The 16,588-nt window shown below is 36.6% G+C and overlaps 1 protein-coding gene across 2 annotated transcripts in view; it reads left to right on the top strand.

Annotated features, from left to right (window-relative positions):
• The window catches only part of Prcp (prolylcarboxypeptidase), an 85,521-nt gene extending 69,366 nt beyond the window's left edge, over positions 1-16,155 (top strand). For both annotated transcript variants that reach the window (XM_047515700.1, XM_047515699.1), the window contains exons 7-9: positions 3,669-3,833; positions 4,523-4,710; positions 15,400-16,155. In XM_047515700.1, coding sequence (XP_047371656.1) covers positions 3,669-3,833; positions 4,523-4,710; positions 15,400-15,628 — 582 coding nt within the window. In that variant the 3' untranslated portion in view covers positions 15,629-16,155. The remainder of the gene's footprint in view (positions 1-3,668; positions 3,834-4,522; positions 4,711-15,399) is intronic.
• The last annotated feature ends 433 nt before the right edge of the window (positions 16,156-16,588 follow it).

Here is a 16,588-nt window from a genome sequence, read left to right as displayed (position 1 = left end):
CCTAAAATAAAGTTCCCATATATATTTTGAAAAAAATGTTCAGTGATATTTTCAGACCTTGTAAAATAATATACCAGTAGATTATAAATTGGTACTTCCTCTCTATAGGGCAGTTTAATGGAATTTACCCAAGGCCTTATATATATAAATTTAGCCCTGGGTATATTTTTAAAGCCTTATTTGTAATATGAAAGGTTGGGAATGATCCAAATGACCAATTTTAGAGTTGCTTCAACAATTCCTCTGCTCCCCATCCCACCTGTTCCCCTCTGAATTTTCTCATATTTGGTTGGTGTCCTACTTAATGTGGGGTGCTCAGAACTGGACCCAGTTGTCCAAGGGGAATCTGACTTCACAGAGAAAAGTGGGCCCAGGATTGCCCTGAATCTGAGCATGAATTCCTATCAGCAGAGGCCAAGTTTCTGACCACGATGTTCTGGGGCTGACAAAACCCAACTATTGTCAGCTGGTCCTGGTCTTCAGCCATACTTGTGTCTTTTAAGGAGTGACAGTAACTGTTCTTTGCAAAGATGGCTATTCATGGGGACTCCTTTTCTTTGCCCAACAGAGGCCCAGTGTTCTAGCTCTAAGTCGAACTCTAATGCCAGCATGTGAGTCACACTCACTTGCTCCTCATCGTTCCAGAGTTTCAGACCAGCCTTTGTACATCAGTATCTCTTTCCCTTTGCCCAGCTTGCACTGTCACCATGCCTTATCTACCATGACGTGCTTGAATATAATGTTCTTCTCCACATTCCATGTACCTACTCTGTGGTATTGTGCTGCATCTTGAAAAAGCAGTCTGCTGCTGGTATCCAGATGGAGGAAAGACTGCTGATCGACTATTGACAATATCTAGTTTAATGCAACCTGTGATTGGTTCTTGAATAATATCTACATTGGTTTGAGTATTTCTGTCTTGAGTGCTGAGAAATATTGCCTTATTTCTGAGGAACATTCTGGCAATTGCTATACAAGTGTTGGGTAATTTTTAACTTGCCATGAAAAATCAAGAACTGTCAAAATAGTAAAACACTGTTTTACTATTATTCTTCAACTAGCATTTCCTTATTGCTCTAGGTGTATGAAGCTCTCAGTTTAGCTCAGTTCTGTTACTTCATGTGCATCCTGAACTCTGGTGTACCTTATGCTTTTGACTCTTAAAAAGTATATCCTGTTGTTTGGGCACCTTATTTTCTGACTTTTCTCACACTTGACATTTTCAAAACCTTATTGGGATTGATGCACACTATCTTCCTTTTGGAAAATCACGTTGCAGTTGATGTTAAATGCTCTGAATCCTGCAGTCAAGAAAACTGTTCACATTTACTAATACAATATTCCTTAAAATTATTTGACTAAGAAGTTGTTTGTTTGTTTTTTTTTTTTTCACAGAGTACCAGTTAACAATTCATGGAAATATGGCTGTGTAGATATATTTGAGGAGAGGCATCATATTTTCTATAAAACTCATTTTCTCAGTCTTTTCAAGTTTCTTTTTTTTTTTTTTTTTTTTTTTTTTTTTCTGGGAGGTATTGCTGGGAGCTGGTCCTGGACAGAATGTGATGAAGGGCTGGGTTTGCTTGTGGCTTCTTATTTCTGCTTCCTTTCTCAGTGCCTTCCTTCCCTGACTGGGAGTATGTACTCAGCCCAGACCTTGATATCACTCATGCTGCTCTCAATCTGTGAGGTGGGCTCCTCTCTTTCTGGTTCCTTCTTTGGACACAATTGTCTCCTTTTTGTTACAAACTGCCTATGTATTATAGTTTTTCCATACAAAATGGGAAAAGATCAGATCACTGAATTCATGTTAAAGTGTTGATACGTAGTGCAAACTTTATGTGTTTTCTTTGCTGCTGGGCTGTTTGCAGTTTTAAAAAGGTCAACTTTCTAAGCTAATGGATAAGATATGGATTTCGTAAGCAGAGACAACTGGGGAAATATCTAGTTCCTACCATTTACTACTTTGGTAGCCATCATTAAAGTGAAGAATCAGTTTCTTCTTGTAAAATACTGGACAATAATCCATCTGATAGGTCTTTCTGAGTATTAAATGGTGTAATGGTTGTAGACTCAGGTCTTAATAATCAGTGACTATCGTTGCTATTCTACAGCTATGATTATATTGCCTGTTATTTTTCCCCCTCACAATTTATTGTGAAAATTTTCAAACATACAGAAAAACAGAAATAATTGAACAGTCCACACCCATACCTTTACCATCTAAATTCTATGAGTACTTTTTGCTGTGTTCTATATATCACATGTAAATATTCACCTTTCCATCTATCTCTTTTTATATCTTATTTTTAATGCATTTCCAAGTAAACTAAAGATATTTTCTCCCTAAATAATTAAGCTTTAATATCATTAACTAGAATTCAATATTTGTTTATGAGTCTTCTGTTTTTTGGGGAATAGAATCTACATAGAGTGAAATGCATAAGATATGTGTACTATTTGTTGTATAATCCACACCCCTATGAAGACATAACTTATTTCTGTACCCCAGAAAGCTTCCCATGCCTTTTCTGGTTAGTCTCTACATTCCTGAGAATTGCCTAGGTTTTCAGAGGTAGAATTTCAGACACAGGCCAGTGACAGGAACATCTGGAAGCTGGGTAGTGGCAGAATATGCTTCTTATCATAACATGAATGTTGGAACGTGGTGTAGTTTTCCATAAAAAATTTTATGAATCAAAAAATATAGTCATTTTTGTAAAAACATAGTCACTCATTCAGCAAATATTTAGATAGCAGAGACCTTGCTAAGTGCTGAGGGAGACATTCTGGAACTAAATGAGGGGACTTGTGCATTACAAAGGCTCTGATAGAAATAGGTACAGGGGATAGTGGAAGCACCAAGAAGGGAATGGTTGATTTCCTTTTGACTTAGAAACAGAGGTAAGGATGGCTTCAGAGAGCATTGATATTTGAGCTGAGTATTGTAAAACATGAGTTGACCAGGCATAAGTGGAGTGAGAGAGGGGGAAGGAGGTTTCAGGATAAGCAGGGGCAAAGAGGAAGGAAAGAGCTTGTTGGAGTGGAGAATAGTTTTATTAAGCTGGAGTGAAGGCTGCAAAGTTGAAACTGGAGGCAGGTGCAGAGAAGTTTGCATACTGTGCAAATGACTTTGGTTTATTTCTGTAGTCTGGGGAAAATTTATCTTTCTATATTTATTTTTATTGGTTCATTATCATTATGCATAATAGTGGGATTCATTATTATATATTTATACATGCACACAGTATAACAATATAATTTGGTCAGTATCATTCCCCATGGGGAAAATTTAAAAGGTTTATTATTTTTTGTTTGAAGGGATTACACTCAAGAGAGAGAAATTTTCAGGCAATTCAGTTCAAATGTTTAAGAATACTTTATGATCAAACCAGCATTTATTTCTTCTTTGTATTATCAAACTATAGTTTTAGCCGGGCATGGTGGTGCACATGCCTGTAATCCCAGTGACTTGGGAGACTGAGGCAGGAGGATCGAAAGTTTAAAGACAACCTTGGCAACTTAGTGAGACCCTGTCTCTAAATCAGAAATAAAAAGGGGTGGGGATATGGTTCAGAGGTTAAGCACCCCTGGTACCAACAAAAACAAAAAAGTATAATTTTATATTCATATCCTGACTCTTCTTTATAATTTATTTACGATGACAGGTAGTGTGCCAGTATTTGGTAAATCCTAGTGTACCGGATTCACAGCTGATACAGAATATTTTCCAAGCTCTGAATGTATATTATAATTATTCGGGCCAGGCAAAATGCCTGAATATTTCAGAAACAGCAACTAGCAATCTGGGATCCCAGGGTTGGAGCTATCAGGTAAGTGTCTGTGATATCCCCAAGCAGAATTTACCTTTCACTGATATAGTCGTGCTGTAATAGAGACTACACAAGATTTTATCACCCAACCTGAATCTAAATCTGGACTGTTACTTTACTCTGTGAGTCCAGTTTCCTTATCCACTCATTCATCCAGCCATTCATGTATTTAATCATTACATAGCGAGTGCTAACCATGTGTCAGGCACTGCTCTAGTCTGCAAAGATAAAAAAGATAAGTAACACATGATCTCACCATCAAATATAGCCTTGCAAGAAAGATAGGTGATCTAATGTTATCATAGATCTCTATAAGTTCTATAGAGTAAGCATTTTATGGACACATAAAAGAATGGGAATCTAATTTGACCCTGAAACTCCATCCCTTTATCTTCACATGAAGACCAATAGTGATAATAATGCTTTCTTTCCAGAGCTGTCTTCAGGGTTAAATATCACAATAGATGTGAAAGAAGGCAGTTTGCAGAGGAGCATACTAATCTCTGTGGCTTCTCAGCCAAGCCTTTCCAGAATAGTAAGGGCATAAGAGTAAAGAGCAGTGGCCCTGAAGCTGATTGCCTGAGTTCAAACCCTGGTTTTGCTGCTTTCTAGCTGAATGACCTTGGATAATTCATTTCATCTTTTTTGCCTCATTTTCTCTTTGGATCCTCTCCTGGTTTGCCTTTTAGGCCTGCACAGAAATGGTCATGCCCTTTTGTACTAATGGTATCGATGACATGTTTGAACCTCATCAGTGGAACCTGAAGAAATATTCTGATGAGTGCTTTAAACAGTGGGGTGTGAGACCAAGGCCCTCCTGGATCATTACCATGTATGGAGGGAAAAACATCAAATCACACTCCAACATCATTTTCAGGTGAGCTTTGCTAATTCAGAGAGAAACTTTAGTTGACTAAGATACTTAGAGGATAGCTGAGAAAGTAGGACAAAGAAAATGCTGGACAATAAAACAATAGAGAATACAACAGCAGTAACCAGCAGGTGTTTCTACTCCTTGAAAGAGGAGGCTGAGAAGAGATACAGTTTTGTATTTCCAATGTGCACAACAGCAGCAAAATTAAAACATTGGGGGGAAAAATACTGTATAGCCAAAATGAAGTATCATCTGTTATCTCAGTTTATGTTGTTTTTGTTACTATTATTGCTGATAAGAAAAAAAATTCAGCATTTTACTCAATACTTACAAGTGCCCACTCCATTCTGTTGCAAGTACTGTATAAGGCTCTTCAGACAAATTACCTATTGAATTCCCACAGCTGCCCTGTGGAGTAGTTGTAATCCCCCCACTTTTTTTTTTCCTGAAGAGGAAACTGAAGGTCACAGCATTCAGTCACTTGCCAAAGCCCAACCAGGTAGGTGATAAATACAGATTTCTACCTTCATCTGTCTAACTACAAAAGCCATGTTTGTTTTTCTGCATCACGCTACTCCTTGAAGAAGTGACATACATGATATTAGTTCATGTCAGAGTTAATTGTATTGATTCTATGGGTGTCTGACTGGGTCTTCAGATTTTTCATGTTTTGGCTTGAACATTATGTTGTCCGCTAATGGCAGTTAATAAAAAAACTCCCCAAATATATGGAAATAGGATAGTTACAAGTACATACCTCTTAACCAGAAGCATTATTTAAATTGTAAATGTCATTCTTTCACATGTTCTCTTAAACAGGAGTCAAATTTGGCCTTTTGTAAATGTCTAATAGCTTTTAGGAGTGAGGACTGATGTTTTGCCTGACAGTCTTTGAGTGTAGGCTGGTGGTGCTGCCCACTTTGCAAAAACCCTCTGACTTACTGGACTCATGCTATTATCAAACCTGGCAGATACTTGTTTCCAAATGAAAGGTGAGATACTTTAATGGAAAAGTGAAAGGTTTTCTTTGTTTAATTATCTTAGATTATCTCCCTTGTCCTCAATAGGATTCTTCCAAAGTATACTCTTCAGATTTCTCACAAAGTGACAGTTGAGCAAAGAAATCTATTTAGGGTGTTTAAGGAAACTGTGGCAATTCAGAGGTGTTTGAAGCCAGGAAAACTTTAAGGACTGAGGAAACTGAAAAAGACTTCTGTGTGAGCCCTGGCTCTGATAGTGCTATTATCGCCAAAATCTGAGGCTGAGTAATTTGTATTTGTCATAGTTGTGGAGGTGGGATCAAGGTGCTGGCAGCTTCTGTGACTGGGAAGGCATGGCCTTGCTTGTAGGATGGTACCTTGAAGGTGGCATCCTCCTGTGGCAGAAGGTAGAAGAGCAAAGAAGGGCCTAAACTAGTTTCTTCTAGCACTTTCACAAGGTACTAATCCTTTCATAAGGTGGAGCCCTCATAAGTTAGTCACTGCCCAAAGGTCCCACCTCTTATTACTACCACAGTGGGGATTAAGTTTCAACATGAACTTGAGGGTACAGACCACAGCTGTCTCTAGGCGTATCTTAGTTCTACCAGAGCAGGAAGTACTTGGACATTTGTTGTTTTTCTTTAGGAACTTGTCTCCATGGAGCATTTATTTGGATTTTTCTCATGTTCTGAACTTTTGAACTTATGCTGTCTTTCTCTGACTCTACAGTTAAAGCTGAAGTTCAAGTTGAATTAAGTAGAATCTTTAATTTTTGTTTGAGATTGGTCAAATACAATCTCTTTTCTTATTGATTCAGTCATTTCAGTTAAGTACATTACTTATCTGTTTGCCTTTTATAGTGTTTTTCATAGGTTATCAAATCATCATCATGATAATTATCATGGGCTTCACTGGAGGAAACGGCAGATTTTGTGAGAAAAGTCTTGGGAATAGAAAGAGATCAGTAGGTGGAAATTATAGCTCAATGTAAGAAAGGACTTCTTTCTAAGAGGGTTGGACAAGATAGAATGAGCTATCTTAAATAAATCAACACTCTTTGATCCTTACTTCCATCTTCTGTAAAATGAGAATTATAATATCACTTATAGTGTTGTTGGAATGCTTTAAAGAGTTAGCCCAGCAAAGCACTTGACTCAGATCTGGCAAATATATATACTCAAAACATATTTGTTGAAGTGGAAGTATAATTTCTGCCTTGCACTTTACGGTTTAGCCACAGAAATCAATATATTTGCTTTTATTCTTTTTCTTCCTTTTCCCTCCTTTTCGTTAAGACTCAGGCCTCCTCCAAGAAATCTTCCCAGCCTCTCTAGGAAGAATAGGTTTCCACCACCCCCAGAGCTCCTTTAGGACCTGTGAATACCACCTACCCTTTGGTGCGCAGATTATCTGCCTGTGTTCCTATCTGCCCTAGGAGATTGTGAACTTCTCAGAGGCAGGAACTTCATCTTAATCATCTCTGTGCTTCTTGGCACACACGGGATGACCAGTAAAATGTGTGTTGATACAAATGAGGAATGCAGTAACACAATGTGGGAAGTCTTTGGAAGCAAGTAAAAGTTTAAAGCCAGGGCTGGGTGAAGATGCTAGCTTATCTTTCTGCAGTAGCAAGTCTGCTTTTGCAGAGAAATTGCTTACTATAGGCTACTAGATACGAAAAATCCAATGTAAAAATTGAAAGATATTTTCCCCATATTTTTAGTGGTGCATAATAATTATAATAACATTAAAAAATTGAAATTTTTTCTGCTATTCTGAAGAAAGCACAGTCTCTAAGTAAAAGAGCAGTCTCGGGTGTCTGTGTTCTGTGTACTTTGAGTAAGACAATTTCCAAGGGACAATGTGAAAAGTTATCTTTGTGTTCAGGAGCCCCTTCTCAATTTGCCCCAGGCAAATCCAAATATGACTACTATTTTGATTGGAAAGTTCAATCTGTAATTATTGATTTGGAGACTTGCCAGTTAAGGCTTTGAAGTTAGGTAGACCTTGGTGTCTTTCTGTTTCTTCCCTGAATTAGCTGCATGGCCTTTGGCAAATTGCCAGTTTATATAATTTAGAAATAATAAAGTCTACGTAACAGTTATTTAAGGAATAAATAGATTGTCATAGAAGTAAACACCATGAAGGCAAAGATTTCGTCTGTTTTGTTCTCTGGTGAACCCGTACTTTAAGTGCGCAACACATAGTAGGCACTCAATAAACATTTGTTAGATGAATGAGGCCTTAATAAAGAATACCTGTTAATAATCTCATTTCAGCACTTTTAAAACTGCACAGTGGTTTTGTTAGGAGGATTTCCCACCCCCACAATTTGTAGATTGTTTTACCAATGCTCATTCTTAGTTATTAAGTTATTAATGTAAGTTAAGAAGGGAGTCCCTGATAAGCTGGTTAGTTTAGCATCATTTCTCAGGCAATGTTGCCAGTGATTAAATGAGGTCACTTTTTGGGAATTTTACCCAGGCATCTAGATTCTCTCTTGAAAGCCAAAGCCAATTTTTTGTAGATTTCCTAATGATTAGTTAGCTTTCACATGTCTAAGACCAAGAAATTCAAGTCCATGTGCATCTTAGGTCTCTCAGCAACTCCAAACACTGTTGCTAAGCCACTAGGCTGTTTCAGATGACCTTTTAAATCAAATGCAGTTTGCTTATTATGCAGCTGTTGGGATAGCTTTTTTGTTTTGCAAATAATGGAGTGTTTCCTATCTGGGTTGGGCCTGTCAATTGGAATAATGATGAAGGCTATTTGTTCATTTAAGAGAATTCAACCTCTGTTTAGTTTATTTTAAATATTTATCTGATGGTTGAGAACTATGACTTCTATTTTGCATAGGGGTTTTCCCACTTGTTTTTAATAGAACAAAAAAAGGGTATTTTGGGGTATTTCTTTTTAAAAATGGTACTACCGTTGCAATTATCATTATTGTTATTTTAAAAAGAGAAGTGTGTGATAATGGAACAAGGAATTTAAAGTTGTATTTCAAACACATGTGTTCTTAATGTACCTGTTTATTTTCTCATTTAATTTGTGCATTTACCTTGAAAAAGTTGATAAAGTTAGTATTCTAACTAAATTTTTAAAATAAACACTCACATCCATTTTCATGATTCATTTACTTCTAGAGGTGTTAACACTTCTCATATAGAATATGATAATTATAACATTATTGCATATTTGTGGAGTATTTTATAGTTTATACCTTATTTCTACATATATTGCTTAATTTGGGCCTCATGATGGTTCTGTGAGAGAGAGGCATTACATTTCTTTAAAAATTTTTCTTTTCTATAGTACACATGGGAATTGATGTTCACAGAGGTGAGGTAACTTACCCAAAGTCAGGCAAGATAAAAAACTTTGATCTGCTAACTTAGAAAGTACCAGGGAGACTTACATGCTCATGAACTTGCCCACATGTATTTATAGCTCTCTTTGTAGACCACAAATAATTAGACATTTAAATTCTTTTTTGTTCATTCAATATTTGCTTGGCTTCTACTGTGAACCAGTTCTATGAACTGACAATATAGTAATAAACAAAACAGATGAAATCCCTGCCCTTGCAGAGTCCTGGTTTGACAGGTAATGGAACAAGGTAGCATCTATAAACATGCTAGAAGGATATAAGTGCTAAGGAGAAAAATAAGTAAGGGAAGAGCAATGAAATGTCAGGAGGAAGAAAAAGAGTTGAAATTTTTTAAGAGTGATGAAGAAGACCTCACCAAGAGGTGGCTTTTGCAAAAATGATCTGAAGGAAGTGCAGGAGCTAACCACGAGGTTGCTGGTGTAAGAGTACTAGCAGAGCCCTTGAGAGGTGAGCATCCCTGTATTCTCTCCTTTAGGTCAGTGTATCTGACGTGAATGAAGCCAATAAGAGAGGGGGTAATAGGAGATGAAATCAGAGGCACAAGAGGACCTGGATCATGTAGAGACTTGCAAGTTCTATTATAAACTTTGGTTTTTATGCTGAATGAGATGGGAAAGCATGGGCTCTTTTGAGCAGAGGAGTGACACAATCTGATTCCAATTTATAGGATCAAGTTGGTTGCATTGTTGATATTAGATTTTAGGGGAATTCGAGTGGAAGCAAGAAGATCAGTTAAAGGTTGTTAAAGTAATTCAGACTAGAGATAATAATAGTGACTTGAATCAAGATGGTTAAGGTAGAGGTGCTGGATATTTTTGAGGATATAGCTGACAGGATTTATTGACAGAGTCGGAGTTAAAGATTAGATTAAATGAATGGTTTGACCCAAGCAACTAGAAGGATAGAGATGCCACTATCAGATTAGGAAGATGGTGAGAGGGGCAGGTTGAGAGTTGGAGAGCATCAGGACCTCACTTTTAGACTAGATATGTTTGAGATTCTGATTAGACTTCCAAGTAAAAGTGTCCAGTAGGCAATTGAATTTTGATTTTGAAGTATACAGGAATGGTCTTGGGCAGAGATAGTATTTGGTAATTGTGTAATTTTCCATCACTATAACAAAATAACAGATAATCAACTAAAAAAGAAAGGTTTATTTTGACTCACAGTTTTGGAGACTTCAGTCCATGTTCAGTTGACCCTATTGCTTTTGAACCTGTGGTGAATGACTGAGCAAGCTGCTCACTGAATGGTCACTGAGAAGTGAAAAAGAAAGAGGAAGAGGCCAGCTTCCATAATCCCCTCTGAGGACACAACGTCAGTGGCCTAAAACCTCACTCGACCCCACCTTTTAGGTTTCCTCCACCTCCCCAAAGTGTCAAGCTAGGAACTAAACCTTAACACATAGGCCTTTGAGGGACCTTTAAGATCTAAGCTATAGCAGTTGTCATCTGTGTTTAGGTTGTACTTACAGCCAAGAGTTTTGTTTTGAGGGGGAGTTCAATGTTTTTTATTGGTGCATTATAGTTGTACATAATTATGGGATTTATTGTTACTTATTCATACATGCATACAATATAACATAAAATTTGGCCTATATCACTCTCCAGCACTTCCCCCATGCCTCCTCACCTGCTGCCCCTTGGTCCCTTTCCTCTGATTTTCATGAGATTCCCTGCCCCTCCCCCCAGCACCTCTCTTTTTTCTTTTCCTCTCTGGCTTCCACATTTAAGTGAAAATGTGTGACCCTTGACCTTCTGATTTGGCTTATTTCACTTAATATAATGGTTTCTAGTTCCATTCATTTTCTTGCGAGTGACATAATTTCATTTTTCTTTATGGTTAAATAAAACCCTATTGTGTATGTATATCACATTTTCTTTATCCATTCTTCTGTTGATGAGCACCTAGGCTGGTTCTACAGTTCGGCTATTGTGAATTGTGCTGCTGTAAACATGGGTATATATATATATATATCATTATATGATGACTTTAGTTCTTTAGGATAAACACAGAGGAGTTGGTATAGCTGTGGGTTATAGGGTGGTTCCATACCTGGTCTTTTGAAGAACCTCCATGTAACGGAGTGGTTATACTAATTTACAGTCCCACCAACAGTGTAAAAGTGTTCCTTTTTCCAAGGGATTTTTTTTAATGATTATGTACGTTATGGGAATCATTTAATGTATTTGGTAATGTGGCCTTGACAAACTTTTTTAAAATTTCAGGCTTTGTAAATAATACAAGAAAAGGAGAACATGCATTAAATAGATGTCAAAACACAAACAATGTTATTTATGTGATCTCAAGTGATATGTGAAGGTGCCATGAAAGGGAACTTGCCATGGGCAGGGTACTTAGATATGGGTATTTTAGTGCCATATTTATTCTAAGGAATCTAAGTTTCCATGAAATTAGGTAGGTTAGAGAAAGACCTGGAATAGGAACCTAGGTGTATATGATCCCAAAGATCAAGTTCTTGCTCTAACCACAAAAGTTCAGAGGATGGGTGCTGTTGACTTCCAGAACCAGTCATATGTCTATGAATTGCAACATAATGTAAAATTGAGCAATGGACTAGGGTTATAAGATCTGAATTTGAGTCTCTTATTTAACAAGGCTTTTAACTTCATTCATTTTCTCATCTATAAAAGGATTGTTATTAAACCTACTTGTAGGCTTTTTATAATAGTCAAATGTGAAAGGCTTTGCAAACTCCAAACCACTTTATGCATGTATAGAGTTAGTAATACTAGGAAACATTTTACTTAAAATAGCATCAGGAATGAAACATGTAGGAATAAGTTTAACAAAAGAAGTGTAAAAAAATAAAAATAAAAAATAAAAATTAAAAATTAAAAAAAAAGTGTTAAGACATGTGCACTAAAACCTACAAAATTCAAAGAAATTAAAAATATATTTCTTAAATATAAGGACATTTCCTGTTCATGCATTGAAAGAAGTAATTCTGTTTTGAATGAAACTTTTTTAGTTTCATTTTCATTTTTAGTTTTTTAGTCTCTTTCAGCTTACCTGGTAGCTACTGTTCCTAGCAGTCGCCAGAGGTTGGACAGGAGCGTACCCCCAAGGGATCCACCTACGTGGGTCCCATTGGGTGGCCTGTCCATAAAATAACACAACCCACAAAGTGAAAGTTTAAGAGTTTTTGTACTTATAAAAACTGAGGTTTACGTGGAACAAATGGAGGCCACACACATGGAAGTCAGAGAGTTTAGGCAGGGAGAGAGAAAAGGGACTTGTGGTCTAATGCCGTTATTGGATCCAGGGCCTTATCCAAACAGGTTTTCCATTGGTAGGTTTAAAGGAGGTCACAGGGTGACTGCGAAGTAGTCGTTGGAGCATGCCTTAACCATCCATACAGGGTGTAGAGGACCAACGGGCAGTCAAGCAGGCTGCATCTTGCTGTCTCATGGGGAAGTGATTAGCAGGGAGCAGTTCTATAAAGAACTGGGGTACTGTGGTTTGGGGGTGTGTGTAGAACTGGAAACTGATATCAAAGATGACAGCCCTGCTTCTTATATGACAAATTCCAACCTGTATTTAAAATGGATCCCAAGGCAAAATGAAATTATAAGCATTCACTGCAGATGGCAGTACTCTTCAAATTAATTGACCTACAGATCCAATGTAACCACTATCAAAATCCCAGCTAGCATTTTTAATAGAAATTGAGAAGCTGACTTTAAAATTCATATAGAAATGGGACACCCATATTATGCAAAACAGTCTTGAAAAGGAAAAACAAATCTGAAGAACTTAAACTTACTGATTTCAAACTTATTACAAAGTGACATTAATCAATACAGTATGATACTGGCATAAGGATAAATGTATAGATCAATGGAAGAGAACTGAGAGTCTAGAAATCAACTCTTACATGTATTGTCAATTGATTTGCAACGAGAGTGCCAAGATAATTCATTGAGCAAAGAATAGTTTATTATTATTTTTTTCAACAAATGATCTTGGGAAAACTGGGCGTCCACACACAAAAGAATGAGGTTGGATCCTTTTTTATATCATACTAAAAAATTCACTAAATACAGATCAAGGATATAAGGTACAAGATACAAGGATACAAGATACAAGAGCTAAAATTGCAAAACCCATAGAAGAACTTGGAAATAAATTTTCATGATCATGAACTAAACAATATTCTTAAATAAATAAATAGCCAAACCCAAATAACAAAAGAAAAAAGATAAATTGAATTTCATCAAAATGAAAAACTTTGCTGCAAATGTTATGATTAAGAAACTTATTAGACAGTCTACAGAATGGGAGAAAATATTTGCAAATCATATAAAGGACTTGTATCCAGAATATCAATTAGGAGTTGTGAACTCCTAAACCACAAAAAATAAGAAGATGGATAACCCAGTTAAAAAACAGGCAAGGATCTGAATAGACATTTTCTTGAATAATACATACAAATGGCCTATTAGCACATGAAAAGGTGTTCAATGTCATCAGCTTTTTGGCAAATGCAAATCAAAACCACATTGAGGACCGAGGATGTAGCTCAGTGGTAGAGCATGTGTTTAGCATGCATAGGCCCCTGGATTCAATCCATAGCATCAAAATCAAACTCACAATGAGATAATGTTTCATACCTAATAACATGGCTGTATTAAAAAAAAGATAGATAATATTAAGTGTTGGTGAGGATATAGAGAAACTGAAAACCTCTTACGTTACTAGTAGGAATGTTAAATGGTACAGCCACTTTGGAAAGCAGTCTGGCAGTTCATCGAAAGGGTCCTGGGGATGTATCCCAGTGGTAGAGTACTTGCCTAGCATGAATAAGGCCCTTGGCTTGATCCACAGCAACACACACACACACATACACACACACACACACACACACACACAAATGCTTAAGTTACCAAATGTCCCAGAAATTCCATTTCTAGGTATGTATACCCAAGAGAAATGAAACTATGTATCCACACAAAAACATGTCTTTGACAGTGTTCATAGGAGCAATATTCTTAAAATAACCCAACTATGCATCAACTGATTAATGATAAATATGATAAAAGGTGATATTTATGCAATAGAATGTTATTTGGTACTAAAAAGAAAGGATATACCAATCTATGCTACAATATGGATGAAATTGGAGTACATTAGACTAAGTGAAAGAAAAAAGTCACAAAAGACTACCTATTATATAATTTCATTTAGATGAAATATCCAGAAGGTAAATCTATAGAAACAGAAAATAGATTAGTGTTGCCAGTGATTAAGAGTGACAAGATATTGTTTAAAATAAAAATAAATTAAAAAAAAAAAGAGTGACAAGATATGGTTGGGGTAATTGGGAGTGACTGCTAGTGTGTATGAGTTTCTTTTTGAGGTGATGAAAATGTTCTGAAATTGACATTGGTGATTGTTGCATAATTCTGACTATACTAAGAAGCTTCGAACTCTACATTTTTGAATGGGTGAATTCTATGGTATATGAATTAAATCTCAACAAAGCTATGCAAAAATATTATTAGGGATGCCATCTGTGGTTGTACCTTCTTTTTAAAATTCAGCTAGATAAACAATCTGTTTCAATGACTTATCCTATGGTGTTTTGTGAGTTAGAGTAATAACCTAGTAGCATTTTTTTTTAAACTTTAAAGTTAATGCAAAATGAAGATCTTGAAGTAATGACCAGATCTTCTGATTTCAGATTCTGGGGACTTTTTTCAGTTCTACCAACTTATTTCCCAAAGTACTGTGCTGTGTTGAACAAAAAAAAAAAAAAAAAAAAAAAAAAAATTACACTTTTTTTTTTATTTGAACCGAGATAATTTACATTTTTTTTAACTAGGGGTATTTTGTTGTTTTATCATTTTGGTAGTTTGATCCTTGGAGAAAAGAAAGTCAGGTTTAATTGAGGGACTCATATGTGCCTGACCCTTGAGCTTATAAAGACTTCCATATATACCGTCATGTTTAATACTTATAACATTATAAGGTAGACTTTATTATCTCTATTTTACAGATAAGGAAACTAAGTCAGGTAACTACAGTCACACAGCTTTTAAATGATGGAGTTGGGATTAGAATTCAAGGCTTCTAAGTTCCAAATCCTAGTACAGTCTAGGTTGATCCATGGAGGCACCCAATTAAGTTTTCTTTGGTCTTCTTTTTTTTTTTTTTTTTTTTTTTTAAGAAATACTAGACAGATTATATCCTCAGATCAAATCCCCCAAGTTTAAAGTTTATAATTTTTGCATATAATAGGTTTCTCCTATTTATTTAAGTGTAGCTAACAGCCTTATTTTTTCTTTTCCTTACTTGTAGCAATGGTGATCTAGACCCCTGGTCAGGAGGTGGAGTAACCACAGACATCACAGACACCCTGGTTGCAGTCACCATCAAGGATGGGGCCCATCATTTAGATCTTCGAGCCAATAATGCTTTGGATCCTACATCTGTGCTGTTAGCCCGTTCCTTGGAAGTTGAACACATGAGGCGATGGATCAAAGATTTCCATGACAATGTCAAAAGGCAGCCCCTGAGCAACTTTTGATCATTTTCAGTTTCTTCTTTTATGTTCACCACACCCATATTCCCATTCACTTTGGTTTTCTATGTGTAATAACTTCCCCTCATTTGTCATTAGATTTGGGTGCCCAGGTTGAGATAGAAGAGAGGGCGATGGAGGTGTTGCCATCCCAACAATGTCATTGCCTGGGTATTGAACCTGCACGCACCACCTACAGGAAGAAATCTCATCATGACGCCTCCCACACCATCAGTGGCCCTCATGACTCAAGCAAAGTTCCCCACTGCCTTTCACAAGAGGAGAGTCACTTCCTTTGTTTCTTTGCAAGCAGGCATTTGAATTCTTAGTTCTGAGGTTGAAATCTCTTTTGCCATATGCAAGTCCCCATTCCTACCCACCAAAAAGGAAAAGCAGAAGATAGATAAAAATGTCGTAAGTGCAGCTGGTAGGAAGGATGTCTGATGCCAATCCAGGAAATGGGGGTCATTTCTTTTGTACTTGATTTAATGACTTTAAACTGTGCTGTAAATAAAGGATAAGGCTGGACCTTATACCTGTGTGTTGCTTCTGAAGCTCACTCCAGCTGTTGGGAATATATAGAATGCCCTGGGCTTGGCTGTTTTTGGAAAGTCCTTTAATATTCTCTCTTCTACTTGGCAGCTTTTATAAGTTCTGGGATATTTGCCACTATGGTACTGCCAGTAAGAAATCTGGCCTTTTCCAGCTCTATTTCTCTTTGTTTCTAATGTCAGTTTTGTGGTAATTTGGCTAAATCATGCCAGTTTAGGAAAATGACTGTTTTGCCTTTCACTTTAAATCTGAACGATCTCTGTATTGGGTCACTGATGATACTTCAGTAAAAAGTCTTAAAAAAACAGACAAATCAACTATTCAGAAATAAGAATGTAGTTATGTTCAGTTTAAAACATTTTTTTTTCTTTTTTCCTGGTGGTTTTACTGCTGTCATTAAAGCCAGAAGTGTTG

The sequence above is a fragment of the Sciurus carolinensis genome, chromosome 11 (assembly GCF_902686445.1).
Source record: "Sciurus carolinensis chromosome 11, mSciCar1.2, whole genome shotgun sequence".
Taxonomy (NCBI): domain Eukaryota; kingdom Metazoa; phylum Chordata; class Mammalia; order Rodentia; family Sciuridae; genus Sciurus; species Sciurus carolinensis.
This window is presented reverse-complemented; position numbering and strand designations above follow the sequence as displayed.